Source organism: Carcharodon carcharias, chromosome 23, assembly GCF_017639515.1.
Source record: "Carcharodon carcharias isolate sCarCar2 chromosome 23, sCarCar2.pri, whole genome shotgun sequence".
In the NCBI taxonomy this organism is placed as follows: domain Eukaryota; kingdom Metazoa; phylum Chordata; class Chondrichthyes; order Lamniformes; family Lamnidae; genus Carcharodon; species Carcharodon carcharias.
This window is the reverse complement of record NC_054489.1, coordinates 17,655,670-17,682,994: the sequence shown is the minus strand read 5'-3', so window position 1 is coordinate 17,682,994 and position 27,325 is coordinate 17,655,670. Positions and strand designations below refer to the sequence as shown.

General features: G+C 40.0%; 1 protein-coding gene across 1 annotated transcript in view; it reads left to right on the top strand.

The window, feature by feature from the left end:
* stk17al (serine/threonine kinase 17a like) overlaps positions 1 to 27,325 on the top strand; it is a 52,555-nt gene that overhangs the window by 5,585 nt on the left and 19,645 nt on the right. The window contains exon 2 of the mRNA XM_041173572.1: positions 19,223 to 19,435. Within this exon, the coding sequence (XP_041029506.1) occupies positions 19,223 to 19,435 (213 nt within the window). The remainder of the gene's footprint in view (positions 1 to 19,222; positions 19,436 to 27,325) is intronic.

Genomic DNA, 27,325 nt, shown 5'->3' with positions numbered 1-27,325 from the left:
CAGATACAAATTATCAGCTGCGTTCTGTGGGAAAAGAAAACTCTGCTCAACACTAGCAGGCAGATCATTCAACACTTCCTTGTTGCACAAACAGAATCCGGGGAGATCTATGTCTGTACCCTGGGAGATCTCATTCATTGTAGCATGTTGATGTTTCGAATTGAGTGTACTCTTCACTGGGGCTGTAGCTGATGTGGGCATTGGGTCAGGTTCTGAATATTTACATTAGGCAAGAAAATTGCAATCTTCTGTCAAATACATTCTTCAGAACTATGCAGCCCAAACTTTTAGGGGTATTAACAAAACACCACAGAGAAGTGGTTTGAGAAATGTAGGGACTTGAAGAGCATTGTTGTTCAGCTGATTTTGCGGATATGCTTGCTTCCTGGGGCAGCTAGTGCCATGGAACTAATGTAACTGGCGGTGAGAAGCAGTCTGCCTTCACTCCTGAGATGATAACTCAAACTGGAATGCAATTCCAAGGAGCTATCAGCTCTCAACATTGCTTCCAAAGTAATCATTCTTCCCAGGCCACATTAGAGAATGAATGATTGCAGGTTGTTCAAGCATGGGGTACATCACAAATCACTTGATATTCACTCACACATAATTGATTAATGATTAGGAACTGGAACCCCGAGCACCTTTCACTTCCCCTGTTGGGTGTCATTGGGACCAATTAGAGAGCTCCACTGCTAACCTGGCTAGTTAGCCTATCAGAGACAATGAAAGTAAAATTAAACTTCAGGATTCAATCATATCTCAGGCGGTGCAAGTTGTCTATTGAGCTGTTGGGAAGCTAGCAAGTTGTATGTTGCACATATATTTCTATTGCTGTATTTAATTCCAGTGGAATTTGCATGTGATTAATAAAGATACTGTGCATTGAGTGTCATCATTATGCACTTCATGTGATCAAACCTTTATAGACTTTTCCAAGCCTTCACATTAGGCTTTTCCCTTTAATATTTAAGATTCAGGTCATTTGGGTTGTAAAAAGGTTCCTCCCCTCATACTCTTTTGTGACAAATGCACCGTCATTTGATCATTCACTCTGGCAGTGTGAGGTCAGCCCCTGGCATGTTTCAGGATGATAATGAAATACAAAATGCTTTAGCAATGCATAGCTCATTCTCATTGCAAAACTGCAATTGCTGTGTCTTGCACACATGATTGAGTCAGTCACTTAACCAGTTTCCTGTTGAGGGAAATTAGCCTAGAACAGGCTGCTTATAGTTTAATCTGCACATTTGAGTCTTTAAAACATTACTGTCCCTGCTCTTTGTCCTTCTCCCAGCCACCTGCATTGAGAATGTCTCGAAGAAACCCGATTGTCAGTGCTTGTTTGCTTTCCTGGTTTGCTGTGGAGATTTGAAGAGTAGTTGAGGAAATGCCTGTGCAGAATTAAGTCACACACACCCATGTGATGCTATGGTTTCCTTGAGGAGAGTACATGACCTGAAGAAAAGGATTAGGTTTTTAGATTTATCATTCTTGGTGTCTTAATAATTAATACAACACTGCACTCAAAGTAAATTGTTTGCAGCCTGTGCCGATGATAATGCCATGGTTAATTAATTGACAATTATGGCCAAAGCAAGGATGGCATTGAAATATTTCAATTTTGTCTTATTTACGACTACTTGGGACAGCAATCCCATTGTTTTATCCCAGTTCTAATTTCTAAGGGCCAGTTGATGATATTAACAACGTTAAGTGGTGTACAAGCCACAAATGGCACTAGCCTCCAACAGAATTAAACCCTCTTTGTTTGTGACAAAGAGTTTCCAATGATTTCCCATCAAAGCTACAGTCAAAGATCAGGAGAATTCCTGTGGAAAACACAATGGTGAAAATAGGAGCACCATTTTAAATGAGAATTGAAATTCTGTCAAAAGAGTTTAATATTCCAGAATTATTGAATGTTGACTATCTTATTTAGTATAATTCAATTCCCTTAATTGGTTGGATCAGGCCAAATTCAAGTGATTGTCAAACTTCCTGCCTGCTATTCTCAAAAGGATCTTTTATGCTAAAACTACATCAAAGGGAAAAGGACAGAAGAATGCAGCTGTTCTGAATCTTCCCTTCAAATGCATTGTTAGTGCCCCTGTGTGCCAGCGGCAAAGGAGAAGCACATGTGCAGCATGACCATGACAAATTGATCACTGTGCCTGTTCAACATAATTGTGTCATGACATCGTCAACTAGTGGCATCACAGTGCATAAGCCATATATGGAACTGGGGCACATAGATGATTGGCGCAACATCATTAGTCAGTGTGTCTAGTAACATCACCAGTGAAGTGATTTTACTAGGCACAATCAGGATGCTAGCAGGCACTAAGACCCAAGCGGTTTAAAAAAGTGGGTATTCTTGGCCACCTGCTGCTGGAGGCCCAGGCTATCAGAGCCAGCAGCCAAAGGACAATATAAAAGCAGCTAAAGTTACATTAAGTACCACTGACCAGTTTCCCTCATTAACCTTCTGACCTTCCTTCAGCAAGTACAAAATGAACTGGACCTTGTGTGTTCCCTATCCAGCTTTATATCTAATACTTATCTTGCATATTAGTTCCAAGAAACCACCACAGATCAATTGTGTCAGAGAGCTTGCAGTAATTTAAGAGCAATCATCTTCTTGTAATGTGTAATTTGGAATAGTACTTAATTTAGCAGCCTCAATAAAATAGCTTGTGCCAGTCTGAAAGCGCAAGTCATATTGTCACCGCACTGGGATATATTCCAATGGATTAAGCTCCTGTAACAACCTAGAACAGTCAACTTTGTAACCTCTGTTCAAAGACCATCCTATGATGCCGTTGTTTCTTATATTTAGTGGAAACCTTTACAATGCGTATCAGTAAAATGGTTCTTTTATTGATTCCAAGGACAAAATTAATTCCTAACCTTTGCTGAACCAAATGAAAAAGGCAGGAGAATGGGTCTAATTAAATAGGTCTTTCCAAAAGCTAGCACAGGCACGATGGCCAAATAGCCTCTTTTGTGCTATAATTTCTATGATCCTAACCTTCTAAATATGAAGGTGTGATTGGTGGTACTGATATTGCCATTTAATTTGTATTATCATAGAATTGACATTAATTGATACAGAGAGCACCACTCCCTAAGTAACTGGCCCCATGTTATATCAACTCATGGTGATTGTATTTTAACTTGGCTCTGTACTGCAATATTTTATGGTTGGCGTGTGTTTGTGTGAACATGGATCGTGTCTCTTAAAGCTCAAAATTGTCCTACTTTTAACACTGAAAAATCTAAAGCCAGGCTGTTTTCTCCAATTTTTTTATTCACACTGACAATCACAAAGCATTAATAATTATTTATTCGTTGGGTAACCAGTTTTTACCAAATGCATGTTCAAATATTGAGCAATGAAATGTGGATATATTAAGTAACTTTATACATGTTTATATGAGCTTCCTCTTGAGGCTTTGCTGTGCAAAATGTGATGCACTTACAAATGATGCACCCTTTTTCCTCTTGGGATGAATAAGCTCACCATAATTATTTTGACATGGCAGTGCTATTAATGGCAGCCTGGTGGTATTCCCACAATTAATGTATATGCCACTCCGCTGTTGGCAGAGTGCAAGACTTGGAAGTTCTGGTGATGTTAGAGATGCATATTTTGATGGATCCCGCATTGTGTGTCCTCTTAAACACCGAGATTTTTTATTTCCTTTTCCCACTCAATTGCATGTCTCTGACCTCCAATAAGTCTCACACCAGAATAAAAGTAAATGTGGAAAACAGGACCAGGAGGTCATAGGCTTCCATGTGACCTGTGCCATATGGGATTGGTGTGTCGGCGCAAACATGTCTTATGTTTCGTTCTGACCTCAGTTTAATCAAGTGTCAAGGGTTCCTGATTCTCAACTGCATCGTCCTCTCTATTCCAATAGCTGTTACATATATTGCAATGTAAATCCTGTAACTTGACCTTGTCTTCAATATAAATGACATGAGGCATCAAGAAAAGCAGTAAAATAAAAGTAAATACTACAGATTCTGGAAATCTGAAATAAAACAAAGTGCTGGAAAAACTCAGCAGGTCTGGCAGCATCTTTCTGTTTTCAGGTTTTGCTAATTTAATTATGAAAGCAGGGTTAAGTGAAAGGACTTTAAACTTCAACCACAGAAGCCCAGTTACAAATAATGTTTGGATTGATTAAAAACAAATTGCTGTGCTCTATGTGACATCATTACAACATTTGTTGACAGAGTAAACATGTTAGATAAAATGGAAATATTACATCATTTTTCATGGAGCTTGATTGAGCAGTTTTCAAAAGTTAATGCAAATCTGTTATTCAAATGTATTTGTCAGAAGAGAACTTGTACAATCATGTCATCTTACGTACTTGTTTGTTTCTGAATGAATGTTGATGGAAATGGGATGATATCATGTCGAGCACAAGCCATACACATTCCCTGTGCCAATTTGGGTGCCGCACCTCATTCTCCCTGATGCATTTAGGATTGATGGATATGGCAAAAAGAAATCTGAAACCTTCTTTCTCGTTGTCACCTTCAGATTGGGAAATTAGATTGAGCACTAATAATCCCAACAATTCTGGTTGGAGTAGGGGGTCCTGAGGCGTTCCTTTCTCATCAGAAAATGTGACAAAAATACTCCAATCCCTGTTTGTGAGTGTAGGATTGGGGATTTGGCCCCATTTGAGCACATTGTGTGTTTGGTGCCTGCAAAGATTTTCTCTTAAACTACTATGGACTATGAATGAATATACTTTCTCATTTTCAGCAATGGAAATGCCTAATTACCCTTTCCTATGGGTCTACTGTATTAGGAGATGTGTATATTATACAGCTCCATTTAATTGTTCTTCCACCTTTGTACAAACACGTGAAGAATCACCAAAACAAAGTCCAGGCACATCATCATCAGGAAGACAACCAGTTCTGCATGTAGATGGTCCAGAGGTTGATGTTAGCATCAAATGGCACTAACTCAAAAGTAATAAAGTGATCTTATCAACACTCCTATCTGCCACTGGATGCTCATGTAACAGTAAATTGCACATATGATGTAAGTCCTGTCATTGCCCAATATAGCCTTTGTAAAGATTGAGCAGTGTTCTTTGAAGTGCTTCAAAAATGAAGACTCACTGACTCTAGAAATACAGCATTCGTTTATTCTCAAGTTTATTCTCCTGAATGTCCTGCGTCTTGTCATTGTTCCACAGTGCAGCCCTTCAGTATCTCATCAAGTCTTCATGTATAAGCTAAGACAATGTGTATCAGCTGTCTGATCAAGGGCATAACATTCCAGCCCTTCTTTGTTCTCATCTGATGTTCATACATGCACTTTTCAGTAGGGATCACTAAAATTGTAGACAGGATCAGGAAGTCATTTTTTCTCCCTTTGTCCTCTTTCCATTGCCCAGGGAGGGTAAGGTGAGTTTGATATCCTCATTGAAATCAGCCAACTCCACACAAGAGTGCTTAAAAAATTGCTCTCTTTCAACCTCCTCAGTGTTGCCATGAAATTGATTTTACCATGCTGACAGTGTTGATGGTGATGTTTATAGAAATATCACTTGTCAGTTTTTCTGTATGTCCCTTGAGGCCTCTTTTCACTCCACCTCAGCATTTCCATTCTCACCATCTCTGACCATCCGTCTATGTGTCATTAATTTAAATATAGTAATGCTTTAATGGCCCTGCTACTGCAATGAAGGCTGATTATGTTATGCTTAATTTATTAAACAGATGCACTGGAGGCTCAGGTCCCTCTTCAATAAAGCACTGCATGGGGAAAGAGAGCAATTTCACAAGTTTGTAAGGACAAAGTCAAAGAAGGATGAGAAATCTTGCTCACTATCATTTATGCCCTGAGTGGCTAATGATTAACAGGCAATTTTTTGTGGCTGATTTTCCTCTTTGTTTTGTGCTCAGGTGATTGAATATGCATAGTGCACTCAAGCATAGGAAAACCTGGCTCTTGGTCTATACTTTAATCCCAAAAAAACCTAAAACTTTTTATGTATTTTAAGGAGGTAAAATTGGCCTGCATCAATGCAAAATGGGATTGGAGCAAATCTGCATCCCATGCATCCAATCCTCTTTCCACTGAAATTCACTGAATGATAGTTCATACTCTCTTTGATGAGTTGTTTCCTTGTTTCACAGTCAGTTCTACTTGGTTTGAAATTAAAAATCTTGGAAATATGAGTCAATGGTAATTGATGCGGGGAAAAATCAATTGCCAATTCTCTGCAAGCTAACCTGCTGAATTCCACCCCTTTTTTTTTGTCAATTTGGAAGCATGATGCAAATCAGAGTCCAAATGAAGGAGATGATGCCACATGACTAATCATTTCTGAGCACATTAAAGCAGTATACTGTGGATCACCGCATTTTAAAAAATTTAGTTTACAAACTGCAGAATCATGCATTAACCTAGGACCATAGTTCATTGCATCTAGGCTATAGAAATAGCTAGAGTAGAATTGTCACAGAATGTATGATTTTATTCCGAGGAAAGGTAGGTAGATGGAGTTGAGGTACCAGATCAGCCACAATCTAATAGAGTGGCAGAACTAGCTTGATGGACTGAATGGCCTACTCCTGTTCCTCCATTCATGATATGTTAGCTCATCAAATGATGAGGTCAAAGATCAAGCAGCTTTCTAAGTGCCATTTGAATTCTGAACTTAATTTTCCATTATCTGTTATCATTTTACATAGCACAAAATTAACCTTTGATTGTTACAACAGTGGAAAGAATGTTTTAATCATGAACCGGCCAGTAATCTGTTGAAGGTAAATTCCTATTTTAAAATTTCTCTCAATGATGGGACTTGTGCCACTGGTTTAGAGGGAAACAAATTCTGTGCGGAACCTTACTCTTAAATTTCTGGGTGTGAGCTCAGGCTTTGTCACTGTTAGTAAGAGGGTTCCAGTGTTTCCTTGAACAGTGTACTCTTATGATGGGCTCTAGAGAATTCAGGGTAACATTTGTATCTCACTCTTCAGATTGGTTTAACGCTGACTTGTAACTCTTGACAGTTGTAGCCATTTAAATCAAATTTAGATTTCATTGATTGGCCAATGATCATATCACTACACAAAAATAGAAGCAAGGTACTGTGGATGCTGGAAGTCTGAAATAAAAACAGAAAATACTGTAGGTGCTCAGCAGGGTCTGGCAGCAGCTGTCGGGAGAGAAACAAAGTGTGGAGAGAGAAACAGACTACGGTTTTGAAGAAAAGTCACATTTGACTCAAAATGTTAACTCTGTTTCTCTCTCCACAGATGCTGCTAGACCTGCTGATGACTTTCAGCACTTTTAGGGTTTGGTGTAAAAACGGAATGGTGTTTTGTCATGTAATTACCAGAATGTATTTTGCAATAGATTAGATTTAAGTGGTATCCCAAAGTACATGTAGGATATATTAGTGTAATTGGGTGGGGTGGAGAATGGAACGTTTCTTAAGTGGCTCCAAAGTAGAAAGTAGAGTATGTGCCACCTACAGGAATATTGCTATCCAGTAAAATAGAACGTTCTGTTACTCAGTAATCTGATCTTTTTCTGTCAAACTGAAAGACCACATATTACATTTTTGTTTTAAAAAAAGTCTCTTTGGTCTACCACCTGGAACTTGTAAATATATCATCCTTTTTCATGTTACCTGAGGCTCAGCTGGTAGCACCTCTTGCCTCTGAGTCAGGAGGTAATGGGCTTAATTCCCTCAGGACTTGAGCAAAACAATTCAAGGCTGATGCTCCAATACAGAGCTAAGGGAGTGCTGCACTGCTGGATGTGCTGGCTTTTGGGTAGGAGGTTAAATTGCGGCCTTGACTGCCCCCTCAGATGGATATAAAAGATCCCATGTCACTATTTTGAAGAAGAGAAGGGGGGAGTTATTCACAGTATCCTGTCAATCAACATCACAAAAACAGATTGGCCCAGATCTTCCAGTCTCCAGATTGTCGGAGATTGGATACGTGACCTAAGACCCCTCCGAAGTTCCAGTGCACTGGCCTCCATGGGAATTGTCTGGGCAGCTTGAACTTCTGATGGGCGATTTCCCCTGCTCCTTGGATCCTCTGTGATGCAGCATCAGAGACTTCAGACAGTTCTGTTGGACTTACCTGAATAGTTACCCATAGAACCATAGAAAAGTTACAGCACAGAAGGAGGCCATTTGGCCCATCTCGCCCATGTCAGCCCGAGGACACCCAGGTGCCCTCTCTAATCCCACCTTCCTGCACCCGGCCCTTAGCCCTGCAGCTTACAGCACTTAAGGTGCAGAACCAGGTACTTTTTAAGAGTTTAGAGTTTCTGCCTCTACCACCAACTTGGGCAGCGAATTCCAGACACCCACTACCCTCTGTGTAAAGAAGTTCTTCCTCATGTCCCCCCCCGCCAACACCTTCTGCCACTTATCTTGAATCTATGTCCCCTGCTTCTAGAATTCTCCACCAAGGGAAACAATTTTATCCTGTCCACTCTATCTATTCCCCAGGCAATGTTAGACTGAAAAATCCTAGCCTGTCTCTTTGGTAACAATAGAACTGACACCTGATTATCACCGCTCCCCCCCCCCCCCGCCTTTATAAAAGGCTAAATTGGGTTTAGTCATATCCCTTGTTTTATTATATGACAGATATGATGGGCTAGTTGATATTTTTCTGCTCTTTATTTTCATTTGCCTATGGCTCTGATAGAAAAATGTAAAAATGCATGAAACATCTATTAAGAGACTATTGACTCACACAGTCACTTCACAGTGGCTAGAAATACGACTATTCATTGGAACACTCAGCCCTCCGCAACACTGGTTATATAACATAGCGGTAGACTCCTTATTTCTGTGTTTGAAATCCACGGAAAAAAGTGAATTATACCAACGAGTGTGTCATGTAGATGATTTGTATGTTAGTAAGAGAGCAGTAAGCAACACAGCATATTTCAGAAGGTTCAGTGCATCAAGATGTGTTCTACTGAGAGATGATATTGAACTTGGAAGGCCTAACATGGACCTTCCCACCCATTGAGATCTGAGCCGAATACTTTACGGATCATATTCATTCTCCTTTAGATCTTCAGGGCACATTTTCATTTTGTACAGCAAGCAGCTTTTCCCCCCACCTTGCTGTGTTTTAAACAGGTGAATGCCACGTGAACAGACATCATTCACCTTGTGCACTCTAACTGAGCTTTGTAAACCTCAACAATGTCAAACATTAACAACAGCAGCAAAGCCTGAAGTTCTGTTAAAGGGAGTTAACTGGGAATGAATCTAAATGCCTCTTGGAAGTAGTTTTAGCAAGGCAATTATGCAAATTGTTTTAAGTAATTCCAGCACGTGTTTACTACAAATTAATTTTCCCTGTTTCCTTCATATACCATCTTGTGGGGTCTATAAAGCGCTATTAACTGTCATGCACGACATAAATTAGTCTTTTATAGTGTGAAGCCAGAGTCATGCTATGGTTCATCCTCTTTCTGTTGGATCTCGCTGGAGTTGCCAATAAAGATATAACATTTTTGGGAGGGAGCACCCAAAACATGTTTTGTGTCAAAATATCAAATAAGTTGGTCAGCCATGAAAACCACTTGTTTCATTACATTGTAAACAGTGTTTACTTCCCTTCTCTGACGTGGAGAGGGAGAGATTTGACATTTTACTCTGCACAGCCCCTGATGGGTTCCTCTTTATCATACGGGTGGCATTCTATTCTAGAACATGGTCCAGATTGTGTGCATAGTTTACGTTATCGAGGGCATGGCAGGTTGGTTTGTTTTTGAGTAAAGTATGTATAAGTTAAGGAAACATCACATGCACCCTGTAGCAAGTAGTGCAGTCCCCAGGGTGAGCTGAATTGAGAACTTCCTTGATTGTTTAAGACCACCCTTTCAAAATTTTCCTCAGCAGAACTTTCTTCCTTTATGATAACTGACATTAAAGAAATGTGAACGACTTAGCTGAATTCCTCTTTGTGTTCCAGGCATGTAAAGCTTGTCCTTTCATGTGGCATTTGCTTTTATATTTTGTATTTCTCATAAAACAGTGCGTTGTGTGTGCAACAAACAGTGACAGCTAATGACCTGCCCAAGCCTGTATTTATCGGTAGAAAGGGAGTGCAGGTTATAGGTGGCAATTGCAACAAACAATGTGTCATCATTGGGATTGGTCAACAGTGGAATTCTACTGCCAAAAGGTGAAAAAATAAGTATTTTGGCTTGACGCCAGGAAATCCATATGAATTCTGCTATGTGCAAAAGCTTTATTGATTTGTCAGTGCCTCACATGTAATACTGCCACAATAACCATTTGGGATATGATGGGGGTTTGAGCTGACAGACGTGGATTTTAACTAGAAATGCCATTACGGTGCAAAAAAGGGGATGCCAGGCAGAAGCTGGTGCTGTCAAGGACTCCTTAGTATAAACTTGGGATAGAGTTGACGGTTTTGGGGGAGAAATTCAATCCTGTCTCTTGGCTATTTTAATAAAAAAAATTGAGGTTGGAAGGATGTGATCTCACTGGGCCTAATTTTCCCTGGAAGTATGTTGGTTGCTAAATTGGATGTTAGATGCCCAGCATATGCAAACTTAAGAGTCCGAACATCGCTGGTAGGGCTCCAATCGAAATTGGTCATCGACTGGGTACAGCTTGTGACCCATATGTTCAGTCCAGTTATTCTAGGCAATTGGTGGTCTTTAAAGGGACAGCTGAAGCTGCCAACCAAAGGATAAGAATGGTCTTTTACACTTCCATTTTTGTGGAGCAGGAAGGCTCTTGTCTGGGCCTAACCCTTTTGATTTTCCTTCCCATACCAGTCCCTCCAGGATTTAACTTGCAGGCTGGCTTGGCATCTGAACCAGTCAAACTTCCTGTGGCCCTGCCCAGCGAGCTACATTGGAATACCCATTTGGCATCTGCAGCTCGCCACTTTTGTGCAGATGAGGCCCGAGGCTCAATTTTGATCGGGACAGGGGCCAACATCTTTGTGCACACTTTGCGAGCGCACTGCACATTTCATGCGGCATAAGGCAGCTCCCTGTATTTCTCCCCCTTACAGTCTTCGAGGTCAAATTGCCCTTATTTATTAGCATGCTTTGATTCATTTTATGTAAGAGCAGCACAGATCATACTTTTGGAAATTTGAACTAAAGATAGTGCATTATTCCAGTGTCTACCACTGCTCCTTAGATGGGTGCTCGAGCCATGTTCGTGAGGTGGCAGATCATGCCCATACATAACCTGCTCATGCAATCTGACATCTGCTCCACTGCTAGAATTGAAATATAATTGTTTTAGAATATTTTTCTTACTGCAAAATTTAAAATCTGGTATAGAGAAAGGCTGGCACCATCGTCTCATTTTCCCCTTATTATGCATCATTATATCTTCCTCTGTTTACAAATCTCGAATACTGCCAAATCACATATCTGGTTAGAGTATCAATTTGAAGGGTGTGTCCATTGGGGTTAATTGCTCATCCCTTAATTTTCAGGATGTTAACAGGAAGTCTCTGAAGTAAATCTCACTAATTTCTATTCATTTAGCCATCCATCTCTAGATTTGGCTGGATTAAATCAAAGTATTAAGAGCTTATTAGTATCTTTGTCACTAATTTGGAGACCACCTATTCAGTTGCCTTTGTTGCTCTCCCTTCTCAACATGCCAGCCCTTCTTTCAGCCTCCTGCTGCCCTTTCCCTGAACCGGTACCTCTGGTTACTTTCTCATCTCCCTGAATGCCATCTCAAAGCTCATCCCATCAACAAGATCCACCTCCTTCTCCCTTAACCACATTCCCATTCCCTGGCTTCCCCCAAAATCTTCATTCCTTGATATTGGCCTTTTGTGCATCCCACTTCCTTGTCCCACCATTGGCCAATGATCCTGAAGCATGTCACACTGTGGAATTGCCTCCCTGACCTCCTGTGTCTCTCTGCCTCCCTCTCTCCCTGTAAGACTCTCCTTATAAAATGACCATTTTAAACAAACATTTTGGATCTGAATTTTCACTCCCGTGGTGCAAGTAAAGAGTCAGGAGAATTCCCAGCTCCACAGATTTAACCCCTGAAAATCTGCCCTGTAAGTTCCAGTTTTCATCCTGGGGGTGTGGGAGGCAGGTGTTAACAGGAGTTGTACTTACTGACCCAAGAAACAGTTCAGAGGTAGGATGGATGAAACAAAAACAAAAATATCTGGAAGAACTCAGCAGGGCTGACAGCATCTGCAGAGAGAAACACAGTTAACGTTTCGAGTATGTATGATTCTTCAAAGAAATACATTTTCCTTTCCCCACCTATTTCCATTATTTTTAAATGTATTTCCATTCATTCTTTTATCTCTCCCTTTTAGCCTATTTCGATCCCTTCCCTCCACCCCACCCCCACTAGGGCTATCTTGTTTGTCCTGCTTTCTACCCTTAATGTCATCATTGGCACATTCCTCAGCTAATATCACCACTGTCAACACCCCTTTGTCCTTTTGTCTATGTCATCTTTGGCAATCTCTTCTTTGCCTCTACCTATCACTGGCCCTCTATCCAGCTCGACCTGTCCCACCCCCCTCAACCAGCTTATATTCCACCTCATTTCTATTTTTCTTGATTCTGATGAAGAGTCATTCGGACTTGAAACGTTAACTGTGTTCCTCTCCACAGATGCTGTCAGACCTGCTGAGTTTTTCCAGATATTATTGTTTTTGTTTTGGATTTCCAGCATCCGCAGTATTTTGCTTTTATCTTAGGATGGGTGAAAGGTTGGCTTCGGTGATCTGGCATTATTATCCATGCCAACCTATGTGCCTCAACCACCCCCCCACCCCACTGGCCTTTTGCCAACTTAGTGCCAATGTATGTCAACTCATGCCCCCACCTACCACTCACCACCCTTTGCCCTTACACCCTCCATACCAACTCACCCAGAATCTGCCATGCACAGACCTCAGGACCTATGCTGAGAGAAAATAAAATAAAATTCCATGTGCCTAATGGTAAATTTGCTGGTTTTTTTTAAAAAAAAACACTCTCATTGCCTTTTAACAATGAACATTTGTATTCATAGTCCCACTTCAAATAGTTTATAAGTACTAGGAGCTGTCAATCAAACGGTGAACTGACAGAAACCACACTGTGATAATGATAGATTGTGAAATCAGTCATGCAACACTAATCCTCTAATAATAATCCTCAGGCTTACGGCACCAAACAGAGTGAAATAGCAAGCACTCATCTTTTTTTTAAACACAGTGGACTGTTTATTTTTCAAATATTTGAAGGTCAAAAAAAGTTACATGCCTGGACAGCTCCCTTGACAGTCCCAATGAGTTTGTTCACTTTTTATGCAGTCATGTCTAATTTTAACAATCCCAAAGGTGCCCCGGGATCCTATCCAAAAGGGTACTCCACCTCTCCAAAGAACTCCACTAACTTCAGACTATTTGATAGGTCCAAAAATGCACAAGTCGTGCTTTGGACATCCCACTAACAAAAAATGTATCTGGCTGAAGGATGCACTTTTACATATGCAATTGCCTCAGTGAACCACAGAGGTGCAAAATACAACCTGCCCTCATTCACCGCTAGCAACCACCCCCTACAATATGGTAGATGTTGGGTTCAGGGGTGGGACTTCTAGAGGGTCTGTAACATTTTTGCTGAGCCAGAGATCCTCCCTGTCATTGTGAAAATTCAGACCTTCATCAACCCTCCTAATACCCCCCTCCCTTTAGTTCATCTTTTCTTTGAACCTCCGTGAGGCACCTGGGGATGTTTTGTCTATGGTTAACGGTCCTACGTAAATGGAAGTTGTTGGATTCAGCACATGTTTAATTTACAAGGAACTTGACACCCATATTCTAATGAAAACTGATAGTCCTAGTGAAGAAGCACCAACAGATGTGACACATGCCAACTCCTCCTCCACATCATCAACTTATTAATGACTCCTGAAGTTAACACCACGAAAAGATAAAATGTCTCTGTTTTTCCCATGTGGCAGGCATTTCCCATTTGAAATGTTAGTTGCATCTCCAGGTACAAAGAATAATAGCAATAGCTGTCCAATTTCCATTCATTTTCTCTCAACTTTTCATGGTCAGCCACTGACTTGACAATAAGTGAGTTTTCAATAGGTTTTGAGCAAAAAGCTTAAAAATAAAATCCAAGTTGGCCACAGGCCCTTCCTTTAGGCAATTTTAGCTCAATTAGTGCGGTTTGTAACCATCTAGATAGAATCAACTCAATGATTCAGGTTCCAGTCCTTTCTTTGTCCAGAGAACCTGTTATTAGAAATGCAAAGACATCCAAGGCAGCTTGCATGCAACAGCTCTCGGTCACTTTATCAGCCTTGCACTACAAAGTGATTGTAGAATAAACAGCTCGTGTATACATAACGACCTCAAGGTCTGTTAATAATTTGCTGGTTGCTCCTGGGCTTCTGAAGGTTCAGAAATGTGATTTTAACAGAATTCTCAAGAATGATTAAGCAGCGTTTGTTCATCTTAGCTTAATTCAAATGAAGCAAAGAGTAGTTTGAATGAAACATTCAAATGTACATTGTCCAGTGTGACTATTTATTCACTTGATTAGTTTGCAGTGCAATGGCAACTCAATGCTAGTCCTGTGTGGAGACAAACATGTGGAATACAGTGCCTGCAGTTAAATGAATGTAATATAGTGATATATTTTAAGTGGACTATGTAAAATTTAAATTTGATATAGTGTGTAGTTGGTACTCCATGATTGGAGCACTGCTAATGTTACCTGGTTTCTATAAATACTGTGTGAAAAATCTTTAATAGTATTAAGCTTACTAAGTGGTGTTTCTTTCTGCTTCTTGCAAAGAAATCCAATTAGAAGGTCAGGAAAGTTATGGATAGCGTTTAGAAGCGTTTCCAAGTGTGAAGCGTAAGAACTTCCCTAAGGAATTTTCTTACGAATTGGTGTGAGAATTAGATGAATGCCAATTCCTCATGTAATATTTTGACAAATCAGTTGATGTAAACTAGAAATCGAAACAGATTGCTCCAGAAAGGGTCTCATCTAACTTGCTCCTCATTTTTAAAAATTGCATCCCAATATTTTGATATTTTAACTTTGAAGAAATGGGCTCTCTCAATTCTGTTTTGGAGAAACCTTCTTTACCCAAATACATTCACTAGTGAGCAAAAGAGTAGACTGTTTATAACTAGTAACTTGAAATGATGTCTTGTGGGTCTGGTGTTAGGATCAAATCATCCTGAACCTAAACTCCAGAGTTTAGCTCAAGCAAAGTGACCAGATAGTGTTGTTTAGCTTAGATTTAGCTATAAGTGCTTAGCACATCAACCAACACTCAATTACATTATTTTAATAAGTCTTTCTGGTAAAGTAAGGAATTATAATGAGTTGACCCTATCCATTTGTAATGCAATCAGCTGTTTTAACGTGATTGTAGATCCAAAATATAATTCAGGGAGCACAGTTTTTAAAGACCAAAGTTTACATTTTAGGAAGGTTATCCTGTAGGCAAAGTTGTAAAACTGGATGTATTCTGGGTGTTTTCTTAACTGCATCTGGAAATTTAGCCATATTTTTACATAGTGGGCATTTCCACAAGCTGCTCCTACATATGAGTAGCTAAGCCAGGTTCATGTATCTGCTACAGTTGATTGTAATATATTCTTGCAATTATTCAAGCAACCCTTTAAAAAAAAACCCTGTACCTATGTGTCATTCAGAGATTCAGTCCATGTGCACTCAATGATTGTGTTTGAATAATTATCATTGTGACCTGTTTAAGAAGTGGATAAATTGTTTGGTGGAGTAAAGACTCTGTATTCTTTAATGATTTTTATATCTTATCTGAAACCAAGCATTTTGAACTTAGTGGAATCAAATTACCTAAATGAGCAACATGATTGAGGAGATAGTAACCTGTAGTGTGTACTTCTGACCTCACAATGCACACCACATTGCTGAGGCTTGCTCACCAGTAGCTGATTAAGTTTGTGTTCAAGCTCCTCACCTGAACACAATGTGCTATAAGAAGAATGTTAGTGCTTTCATTACATTCATTTTCCTTGACTGCAAACTGTGCAGTACTGCTGAGTGATATAAAGTGCTCATTAACCAGTTAAATCTCTCTAATTTAGCTGTCTGCTAATCTGCACCTGAATAAGTATTATTAATAATGTTACAAAAATAAAAATACCTGGAAAAACTCAGCAGGTCTGGCAGCATCTGCGGAGAGGAATACAGTTAATGTTTCAAGTCCATATGACTCTTCATCAGAACTAAGGAAATATAGGACCTATTTTTACTTAGTTCTGTTGAAGGGTCATGAGAACTCGAAACGTCAACTTTGCTCTTCTCCGCCGATGCTGCCAGACCTGCTGAGTTTTTCCAGGTAATTCTGTTTTTGTTTATGATTGCTCTGCATAGTTTGGATTTTATCTGGGTCTCCCTTGTTTCTATTCAGGTGCACTTTTGTAATCCTGACTTTCACTTTTTTATTATTGCTGCCCATATTTTTGACTCTCTTCTCTCTTCCTTCATTGTTTTCAAGCATATTCCATTCAGTTCCATTCAATATACCTCTTCAGTTGTTTCCGTTCGTCCTGTTAACAACAGTCACTGTCTATGCTGGACACACCATTGGTGTCAAAACCCACACATTTAAAACAAAGGAACTGAAATGTATGAAATTCAAACAAGCTCTGCTGTCAGCAGCAGCAACACTGGATCCCCACATCCTGTTGCAGGTTTAGTCTGATCTTTTATGCTGCCTAAAATGCAGCAACTTTAAAGATCAATATGTACCTGATTCAAGCTAAGCTCTTTAGCCCTGATAAAACTTATCATGAAATCCAAATATATCTCTTTTAGGTTGTAACCACTGTATAACACCAAAAGAGTTAAAATGTGAAACTAAGCTAAATAATTAAACCCATGAGCATAAGGATTAAGCAGTTTGGTATATACTGAGCAGCAAGTGACTATAACATTTTAATTGAGTCAAAATATTTAATTGCCAAAGACATCGGTTTAGCCACCATAATCTTCAGTAAAATATTTATTAGTTTAGCACTCTTGCCACCGTGGTCAGTGCTGCCACTTCTCATTTTTAAGTTGTTATTGAGTGCTAGATATTTGTTTTGGTTGGCCTTTAATTGGATCAGTAATTGGAGGAAGTGAATACTATCTGGTAAAAGCCTTGCGTGCTGTCTTGACTGATCAGCTAGCCACATTTGACTGACTCATATTGAACCGTTGGATTGAAGACTAGCTACAAGAAAGGTTGAACTCCTGGCTATACTTAAGAGCTGTGGTTAACATTGCCATAATTGCACCTGTCAGACAATGTAGCAGCGCATTGTCAGTTAGAATAGAAAAGATCATGCCACATCTCGGTCGAGAAAGACACTCTTCAGCATTCAGTAAAGCCCAGTGACCTTCTGCTAGCCAGTTGTGATCTTTTGGCTACCAAAATGTTTCCAAAATTGTAAACCTGGAGTCAAAAAAACCTCCCTCCCATCTCCCACCAGGTTGAAACACAATGGATGGTTGGAGGGGATCGGGAGAAAAACTGGGAGAAGGTGGGGGGGGGGGGGTGCGGTGGGGAACCAGCAAATATTAAATCTAATGTCTGAACTGTATGTAACATAATCTCCTCTGTCTTCAGAGCAGCATAAAGTATCGGAATGTTTTGTGACTCCCTCTCTTTCCATGCCGCAAGGTCCAAGATATTTGGAAAGGTGCCACCACATTCTATTGACTTTAAGAAAAAAATTTTAAATGATTCAAGGGAAAAGATGTGGGGACTCGAGGGAATTTCTTGCATTCCACTGAAGCTCACATGCAATACTTAGAGATTTGAAAAACAGGACAAAGGCAAAGTACTTGAGGTGGAAGTACTTTAATTTTGAGAAACTGCTGCAACCATTGCAACATTATTGCTGAGGTGAATTGCACAATTAACATTCTGTGTACATCCTTTAAAGTGTTTGTATTTTTTTTATCTAAAAGCATAGAAACTCAGAAACTAGTGGTATTGAAAAATCACAAAAGTCTCAAACTTTTTGGTTATGTCCAAAATTGGGGTCTCATATGCAAGGCTGTTGGAAGTTTCCAGGTTGTTAAAATAGCCATTAAAGTAAACGTGAAAAGATGCTTCTAAAACTGTTCAGTGAATTCTGAGCTCTTAATGAAATGAAAACAAATCTGCTTCTCTGCTCTCCATTCCTGAGGTTTTGGTCTAAAGGCACAACCACAGATTTGGGTTGGATGCATGCATCCAGAATTTGGAGCAAGAAATCATGAACTGTATTTAAAATCAAGGAGAGGAGCAATTCTTTATCCTTCCCAGTGGTTGTATATATCTTTTGCCTCTGTTTTGATTTCATCTTGAGCTAAATTTTGATGGTCTTCTGTTGCAGCCAGATTGAGTCTTATTTAAAAATAAAAAAACTGCGAATGCTGGAAATCCAAAACAAAAGCAGAATTACCTGGAAAAACTCAGCAGGTCTGGCAGCATCGGCAGAGAAGAAAAGAGTTGATGTTTCGAGTCCTCATGACCCTTCGACCGAAGTTCGGTCGAAGGGTCATGAGGACTCGAAACGTTAACTCTTCTCTGCCGATGCTGCCAGACCTGCTGAGTTTTTCCAGGTAATTCTATTTTTGTTTTGAGTCTTATTTACCCTACCTTCAACACAGGGGATGCGTGCTGTCATGATTATATGGCGTAGACACACAATAGTTCTGCAATCATGATTTAAATCTTTGGCATTGTAGTGTCAGAGACAATGTCATGTGCTTTCACTTGAGAATTCATTGTTTACCACTGTGATCTTGAAAGCTGGCACATTGGGATGGTGTTCAGTTATTTATACTACCAACAGTCCCAAGTTAGAGCAAGCTAGAACAAACAGATGAGATTTTAGACTCTTTTGGTAATAGTTGAAAATTGTAAAACTTGCAGCAATACCACATTGACTATTTCCCACAGTACACATTGAGGATGATTTATACGTCTGCAGCCTTAACCACCCAGTTGCATATTGTTAATATAGGTTGTAGCAGCTGAGTGTTTAGAAATCATAAGCCAATTGAAGAGTAATGGCCTAGTAGTTCTTATTCTGAAAGTCTTTGTCCAACTCTCGGGTAAAGACCATGTTGAACATGATTCTTTACCTAAAGACACCAGCTAATGATGTTGATTTCTTTTGCTCACAGGGGAAAGTTTGCTGTTGTTAAGAAGTGCATGGAAAATGCCTCTGGAAAGGAATACGCTGCCAAATTCTTACGAAAGCGAAGGAAGGGACAGGATTGCCGCATGGATATTATTAATGAGATCGCAATCCTTGAGATAGCAAAAAGCAACTCTCACGTGGTAGACTTGCACGAAGTATATGAGACGACTTCAGAAATCATTCTGGTGCTGGAATAGTAAGTAGAATGTTGGGATCTTCTCCTTGTCTGCCAGTGTAAAATGTTTCAGCCTTTTCTTTTCAATGATATACTCATCCTCAACTCTTATGATGTGGGACCATGACATCTGCTGTGTTGTGTGGAACTCCTGTTTGAATGATAATGTAAGTACTAGTGGTTTTGCTGTTGACCATTTAAAGCACAGTTTCTATAAGCATGCAAATGTGACAGATATAAAATCCTTTTATCAGGCCAGCGAGTAGCTGACCTTCTTAATTGCTATGTCACCAGTAATTTATGGACATTCTATCAGTCAGTGAGTACATGACACACATTTATGAAAAAAGTGATGCTGTTGATTAACATGGAAGGGAAATATCCTTTGCGCTTTACTTCGAATAATGTGTTGGCTTGGTATTTCCACAAGGCTGTTAAAACGCTTATGGTAGCAAAATCTGATGGGATGCTTGAAGTGGCTACGCAGTCAGAACCACAGGAGTTATTCATCAGTCCTTTTGGAAAATCCATGTCTACGTGAGAATCAGAGGCTGTGGGCTTAAATTCTTACTTCAGGCTTGATCAGCTAATCTAACCTCATACTTCAATTGAGCAATGACAGTAGTGCAACATTGTCAGAAATGCTGTCCTTTGAATGAGATGTTAACCAAGGCCCATTCTAACTATTTAAGAATGGCAAGGAATTCTCCCATTGTCCTGACCACCATTGATCCTTCAACTTAAACAAATTAGCTGGTCATTTTATTTCATTTGTTGCCACTGTTACCTATGAAACAAAAGTTACTGAACTTCAAAAGTAATTCATTAGATGCTAAACTTGCCAAATCTCCTTTGACAGCACCTTCCAAACCCACAAACTCAACAGTTTGAAGGACACATGGGAAAACCGCCATCTGCAAGTTCCACTCCAAGTCACGCACCATCTTGTCTTGGGATCGTTGTTCCTTCACTGTCACTGGGTCAAAAACCTGGAGCTCCCTCCCTAAGGTGGGACTCCAGGTGCACCTACACCAGATGGACTGCAGCAGTTCGAGAAGGTGGCTGACCACCAAATTCTGAAGGGCAATTAGGGATAGGCAACAAAAGCTGGCCTTGCCAGCGACACCCATGTCCCGTGAAAAAATAAGGAAAAACACTTTGAGATATCACGAGGATGTGTAGATGTTCTATAAATGTGAGCTCTTTAACTATAAAATGATTCTTGCCTAATTTGTCTACACTTTGGAGATTTTCACATATAATGGATTTGAACAGTGAAATCTACGCAAATGGATCATGTTCAGGACTGATGGGTGTAGAATAATATATCTAAAGCCTAGCCATTGTAGCGCTTACAAGTGACATGTTCAACAGTATTTAAGAAATGGCGACGTATATAGCCACTTTGCTAGTGCATGTTACCAGCCTTATAAACCAAACATGATACAACCTGATTGGAGACATGTTACATTAATAGCCACCTTAATCACAAAGGAGTCTGAGAAAAATAGTGATATTAATGCAGACAACATTTGAATTCCTATCACCCACAAGAAGTATTTTATGCATTTGCTGCGCACTGACCCTGATAAATCCAGCACTGTTGCTTTGTTCCAACGATTAGGAGCTGCAAGGGAATAGCCTGGGATACCTCAAAGTGTTGTAGGTAAAGTTCCTGATCCGAATGGATAGCAAAGCCACATCCCCTCAATGGTAAATATGTTGGAGTATTGCTGTTTATCCATCTAGTATGTGGAGATACAGTGGGATAGGTTTTTGTCTTTACCTCCTGGGCAGTAATATAACAAGACAAGCCACCAGCCTTTTATAGAATCTATCAGTGAAGCCAGTGGAATGAAAATCTGACGAGGACAGGCAATCCCAACATTTACTGGCCAGGCAGTAAAGGCAAATATCTACCCCATTGAGTTCAAGGATCTGGACTTTGTAGAGAGAGAAAAAGATCACCCTATGCACTAAATATTGGTGGTGTTGAAGTTAACAAAAATCTGCAGTGTTGTTTGGAAATGATTTAGAAAGACTTAATAATTCAGATGTAGCAAGAAATATTTTTTCTATTTGACAGATATTGCTGAGGTTTTAATTTGTTGCAATCTAAAATGTAGAACAAAGACTCATGAGAACTTGAATATTAATTACGCGAAACAGATGTAACTTGCACGCACTTCCTGTTGCAAAAGCAGACAGACTTGTAAAGCCACATCCTCAACACAACCAAAATCAGGCTATCTCCTGTAACAGTCAACAGGTTGCAAATGATGTAGACTGTTGCCATATATGGTTATGTAAAATGATCGTAATTCTATGTTGGTCCATGAACCAGAACTTTACATTTTAGGTTCCTCCATTATGGCTGTGAGAACGACATTTGTGAGCTATGACTGAGCCGGGCACTGTTGAAAGCAATGAGCTGATTATGAACTGTATTACCTGATATTCTTGAACACCACTTCATCATCCCAGGACCATGTACATATATTAAAATATAGATTAAAGCAAAACGTGTAGAAGTCTAGCACCACTATTCACCAGCAGTTTCACAGTGTAGATATAATATGTATTATTTGTTGGCAAATTGAGGAGAAAGCTCAATGATTCCAATGTATTACTGTCAGTGCTGAGGGTAGGCAGCCCTGAAACTTGAATCCATTGGTAACAAAAACAGAAACAGAAATACCTGGAAAAACTCAGCAGGTCTGGCAGCATCGGCGCAGAAGAGCACAGTTGACGTTTCGAGTCCTCATGACCCTTCAACCGGACTCGAAACGTCAACTGTGCTCTTCTGCGCCGATGCTGCCAGACCTGCTGAGTTTTTCCAGGTATTTCTATTTCTGCTTTTGTTTTGGATTTCCAGCATCCGCAGTTCTTTGCTTTTATTGCTTGAATTCATGGATGGCTGGTTAAGACTTTCTGCCACCACTGTATTCACAAGACTTTGTGAGCACTTGCTATACAACTTGAGAAAAACTTTCACCACAAAATCTTTCCTTTTACAGAGGAAAGGGGCATCAAGGCAGAACTAAAGCAATGGGGGAGGCCAAAAGCAAGGTTCAGAAAGGCTGAGTTGAAGAAACGTCTTTTCAAAGTGATAGAGAAAGCTGGCAAAATGAAGGAGTTTTCAAAAAGATATTCAGGGCATGATGGCGGAAGCATTGGCGCTGATAACAAAATGGGGGTGGGTGGGAGACGAACAGGAATTCAGAGACGAACAGAAGGTGTGGACTGTGATGTAAGGTTCGAGTAGGACAGTATGAGGCCAGGGAGGGGATTTGAAGTTAGTTCTCTGGGGACCGTGCAAAACGGGGTGAAGATAGGTAAGTGAGACTCTGTATGGAAGATGACTAGGGTCACACACTAATCCGGTACTGAAAGTATTTTATTCTGAAATGCATGAGGTAGATGTACTGATCAGCTCGTTTCCTGTTTTAGCCATTTTTTTTGTTTTAAATAGCATCCCTCTCAATGTTCCGGATTCAGTGTAATTTAAATATATAAATGAAAATGGCCACTTTACTAAGATACCACAGCCGTTGATGTAAAAATATGGTGTGGTTTCAATATGTCCAGTTGCTGTATTGAAGTTTGTTTTAAATTTCTGCTCTTAATTGTCTTCCTTTCTCTCCTGAAGGCACGTGCGGGGGTACAATTCCACAGGTTCTGACTTCCTTGTACTTCCTCAGTCTAGTGGTCTCTCAAAGATCATGCATTAAGAATGTGAATGCCAGACAATTTGACTGAGCTTGAGAAATTAAAGCCAAGCCTAATCCAACCTTCACCCATTCTAAGCACATGTGCAGCTTCCAACAGGAATCACATTTTCTAGAATGATGCTTACCTACCTATCTACCCACTGCAAAAGGTGGTGGCTGATTTCTAGGACATTGTCAACATGTTGAACGGGAATGGGAAATGTAAAGCTTCAATTTATTTATTAGGTGAATAAGGCAGTCCGAATCAGGTGAAACACCGCATGTTTTCTAATTGAAGTATGTCAGTCTCTTTTAGATTACGCCAACCTATCTTGCTAGTTTTAGCTCAGCTTTGTTATGGGACACCACAAATAGACAGAAGGCTTTAACAATATTGCATCTAAGACATGCAATGCTGAGTGACCATACTTCATGTAGGAAGTGTGCAACCTGGATGCTGCAGCTACAATCTGTAGAATAAATCCTACATAATAGAAAGGCTTCAATAATTTGTAGAATGTAGAACTTAAAAAAGGATATAAGTTACCTTAATGAACAATCCTAAAAAAAAACCCCTTCAATGCCCCCAAGGCATCATTTCATAAGTGTACTGCCTAATGTGGGCATAGCAATATAGACCAAGGATGGTCCAGCTTCAATTCTTGGTCTGTATTCTATCAAATAACTTCAGGCAGTAAAGGCAAGGGTCCTATAGTGGACTGAAACTAACAAAATAGCTTGTGTGATCTGAAAGAGACAGACATGCTTCCATTAGAAAACATGCAGTGTTTCACTTGACTAGGATTGCCTACTATTTACTTAATAAATAAATTGAAGCTTTACATTTCCCATTCCTGTTCAACATGTTGACAGTGTCCTAGAAATCACCCACCACCTTTTGCAGTGGGTAAGTAGAACATTAAAATCGCATCTTTTAACCTCCTCACTCTTAACATTTGCGAATGCATCAGATCAGCATTTGTCAAGGTGACTTGCATTTAAAAGAGAGATACAAGTGGTGCATGGAGAGATAGGTGGTTATGCGGTCTGTCCAGACATTCATTCTGATCGAGCATGAGTTCTAGTTTCACACGTAACTTATTCGGTGGTTTCAACTGGTGCCTCAGCAAGCATTAATCTAGAAAATGTGCTCAAATAATGAGAATTTGCATTGCATCCTTGCTTCCTCGAACATCAACATTTCTACTGAAAGGTTCTCAAGGTTACTGAAGTTCGTTTCATGCCCCATAGTGAAGTAATCTGAATTTGTTGCAGGAACTATCATGAACTGATTTTTTTTATATTCTTGGAGGAGTTGTACTAAATGCCCTGATGGAGGGTTAATACCAGATGCACCTGATCCAAACCTAGCAATCCTATATCTCTATAATTTTCAACAGCCAGGCAACACCTCCCCCCCACCCCCTGCCACCAAACTCCAACTCCTGCCAATAAACCTCATTTTCCAGCCTCCCTTCATTGTCAGCCTTGCCTTCAGTCATCTACGTCCCACACTCTACACACAAGGAGCGCCATAAAGGAGGAGAGAGAGGTAGACTGGCAGAGATGTTAAGCCAGAGGGGTGGTGTGGAATTCCAAAGCTCAATACGTAGGCAAAGGCTCAGCCACCATTGATGAAACAATTAAAATCAGGGATCTGCAGGAGGCTAGAATTGGAGAAGCACAGATATCTGAGGGTAGCAGGGCTCAAGTTTACAGAGATTAAGAGAGGCAAGATCACAGAGGAATTTGAAAATGAGGATGGAAATTTTAAAATTGAGTTGTTGCCAGAGCCAGAGCCAAAGTAGATCAGTGAGCACAGGGTGATATAAACACAAGGGCTAACAGAACTTGGTAGATTAGGATAATGGCTGCAGAATTTCGGGTGAGTGCAAGTTTATGAAGGGTGCAAAGACGGAGGAAAGAGAGGATATATATATGTATAATGTAGCCTTATTATGTTGCATTTACATTACATTGCCTTTCAAAAACTTAACACACCTTGTGATTCAAAAGATATCAGCAAATTGCTTAGTTCACTCTTGAAGTCCTTAAGGCCATCTGAACATGTCCAAGAATAGCACACCCCAATCTACACTTTATTGTATGCTGATTAGAGAAAACATTTTGGCACCAAGTAGCCATTTCTTTCACTAGCTCTTCAGCACAGTAATTACCTGTTAGCAAAGTGTTAAGAGCACAAGTTGTTACATTCACAGTGATACCTGATACCCTTTGCTGGCTGATAACCTTGAAGGAAATGATTGCCTGCCACTGACTGACTGACTGAAGGGTGAAAGCCAACACCTGCAAGATCAGGAAACACATTTCACTTAGGCGACTGGCAACTGTCTCTACGGCTTCATATGTTGAGATAAAATGTCTAATTTTTTTGCCAGTTGTCTCAGTAAAAAAGAAAAAAAACTTGTATTTATATCACACTTTTCACAACCATTGGATGTCTCAAAACTCTTTATACCCAATTAAGCACTTTTGAAGTGTAGTCACTACAGTAATGTAGGAATGAAGAAGAAATGTAGCATTGTTAGTCTGACCATTTTATAAAAGGTGTAACTTTCTTCTAAAGCTCCATTTAAGGATATTTATACCAACTGTCGCTATCTGCCCTGATTTTGCCTTTGCATCAGAACAGGAAAAAGATAGAGAAAAGTTGGGCTGTTTATTTTTTCTAGTTCTGATGGAAGGTAAGCAACGTGAATCATTAACTCGGTTTCTCTCTCTCTTGATGCTGCCTGACCTGCTGAGTCTTTCTAGCGTTTTCCGTTTTTACTTCAAAAGTGCTTAATTGGCTGTAAATTGCTGTGGATGACACGAATATCAGCAGGCTAACAGTAAATGCTGATGCTGCTGATTTTACCTGGCAAAGTCTAGGAGATTAAAGCTATGACCTTTTGTTAATAAGATTCTAGACTGCCTTTACCTGCATTGGATAGCCTAAGTTTTAAGTTTGTTGCATGTCAGGAGTTCACTTCACACTAGTCTAAATGTACTTGCAACAGTCCTAAACCAATGCTACAAACTCAAGGACGTGCTCACTACATAAGTATAGCTCCGCAATTGAAGGATTTGTACAATAGTTGGTAACATTGATATGAGATCCATACTTCTGAAAAAGAGGTGTCAAATATACCAGAACAGGTTTTACAGTATTTGATACAATACAAAAGCTGCCGTTTAAAACAAAACAAAAAAAACCTCCTAAAACAGGATTGTTGAGTCTGCAACTAAACGTATCAGGTGTCCTGAAAGAACAGGCATAATTACAAAGCACTTGAAAGATAATGTTAGCCATTTTGAACACAATAGAATGTGATGGTGGTTTCTCAGAATATAAAAGCCACTTTGTTTATATCCTGACCTGTGATTGGTCAAAATGGGACCCTTGTCAAACACCTAAACTACAGTGACTTGTGATAACTAGGTTTTGTCCATTTAACTACATCTTGTCAACACCAAGCCTACTCCACCATTTCAAAAGTGACACAAAATGCACAGTGCCAACTACCATGGGATAGTGGATCCATTTCATTTAGCATTTAATGGACTATTCAGTTCACATTGTGTTACGAATCTGCACTGATTTCCTTTTATACAAATCTTTTGGGGGCAGGATAGTCACCGTCTGATTATTTAGTGCTTTATATGTGCCGCGGTGCTTTCTTTTTCAATTGGTGGAGTAGTTAGACGAAGCCATGGAGACGCTGCTCCCCTGAGAATCAGGAACGTGATGGAACATGATCCACTTGATGAGTATGGTGGCTACAACTTTGAAGAAGCTCAACATCATCCAAGACAAAGCAGCCTGCTTCATTAGCACCCCATCCACCACCCTAAACATTTACTCCCCCTATACTGGTGCACAGTGGCAGCTTTTTGTGCCATCTGCAAGACGCACTGCAGCAACTCATCACGGCTCTTTTGACAGCACCTCCCAAACCAGCGATCTCTACCACCTTGCAAGGCAAAAGTATCAGATGGATGGGAACACCACCAGTTGCAAATTCCCCTCGAGTTATTCACCATCCTGACTTAGAATTATGTTGCTGTTCCTTCACTTGCTGGGTCAAAATCCTGGAACTCCTTCCCTAACAGTACTGAGGATGTACACCATATGGGCTGCAGCAGTTCAAGGAGCAGGCTCACCACAACCTTCTGAAGGGCAATTAGGGATGGAAATAAA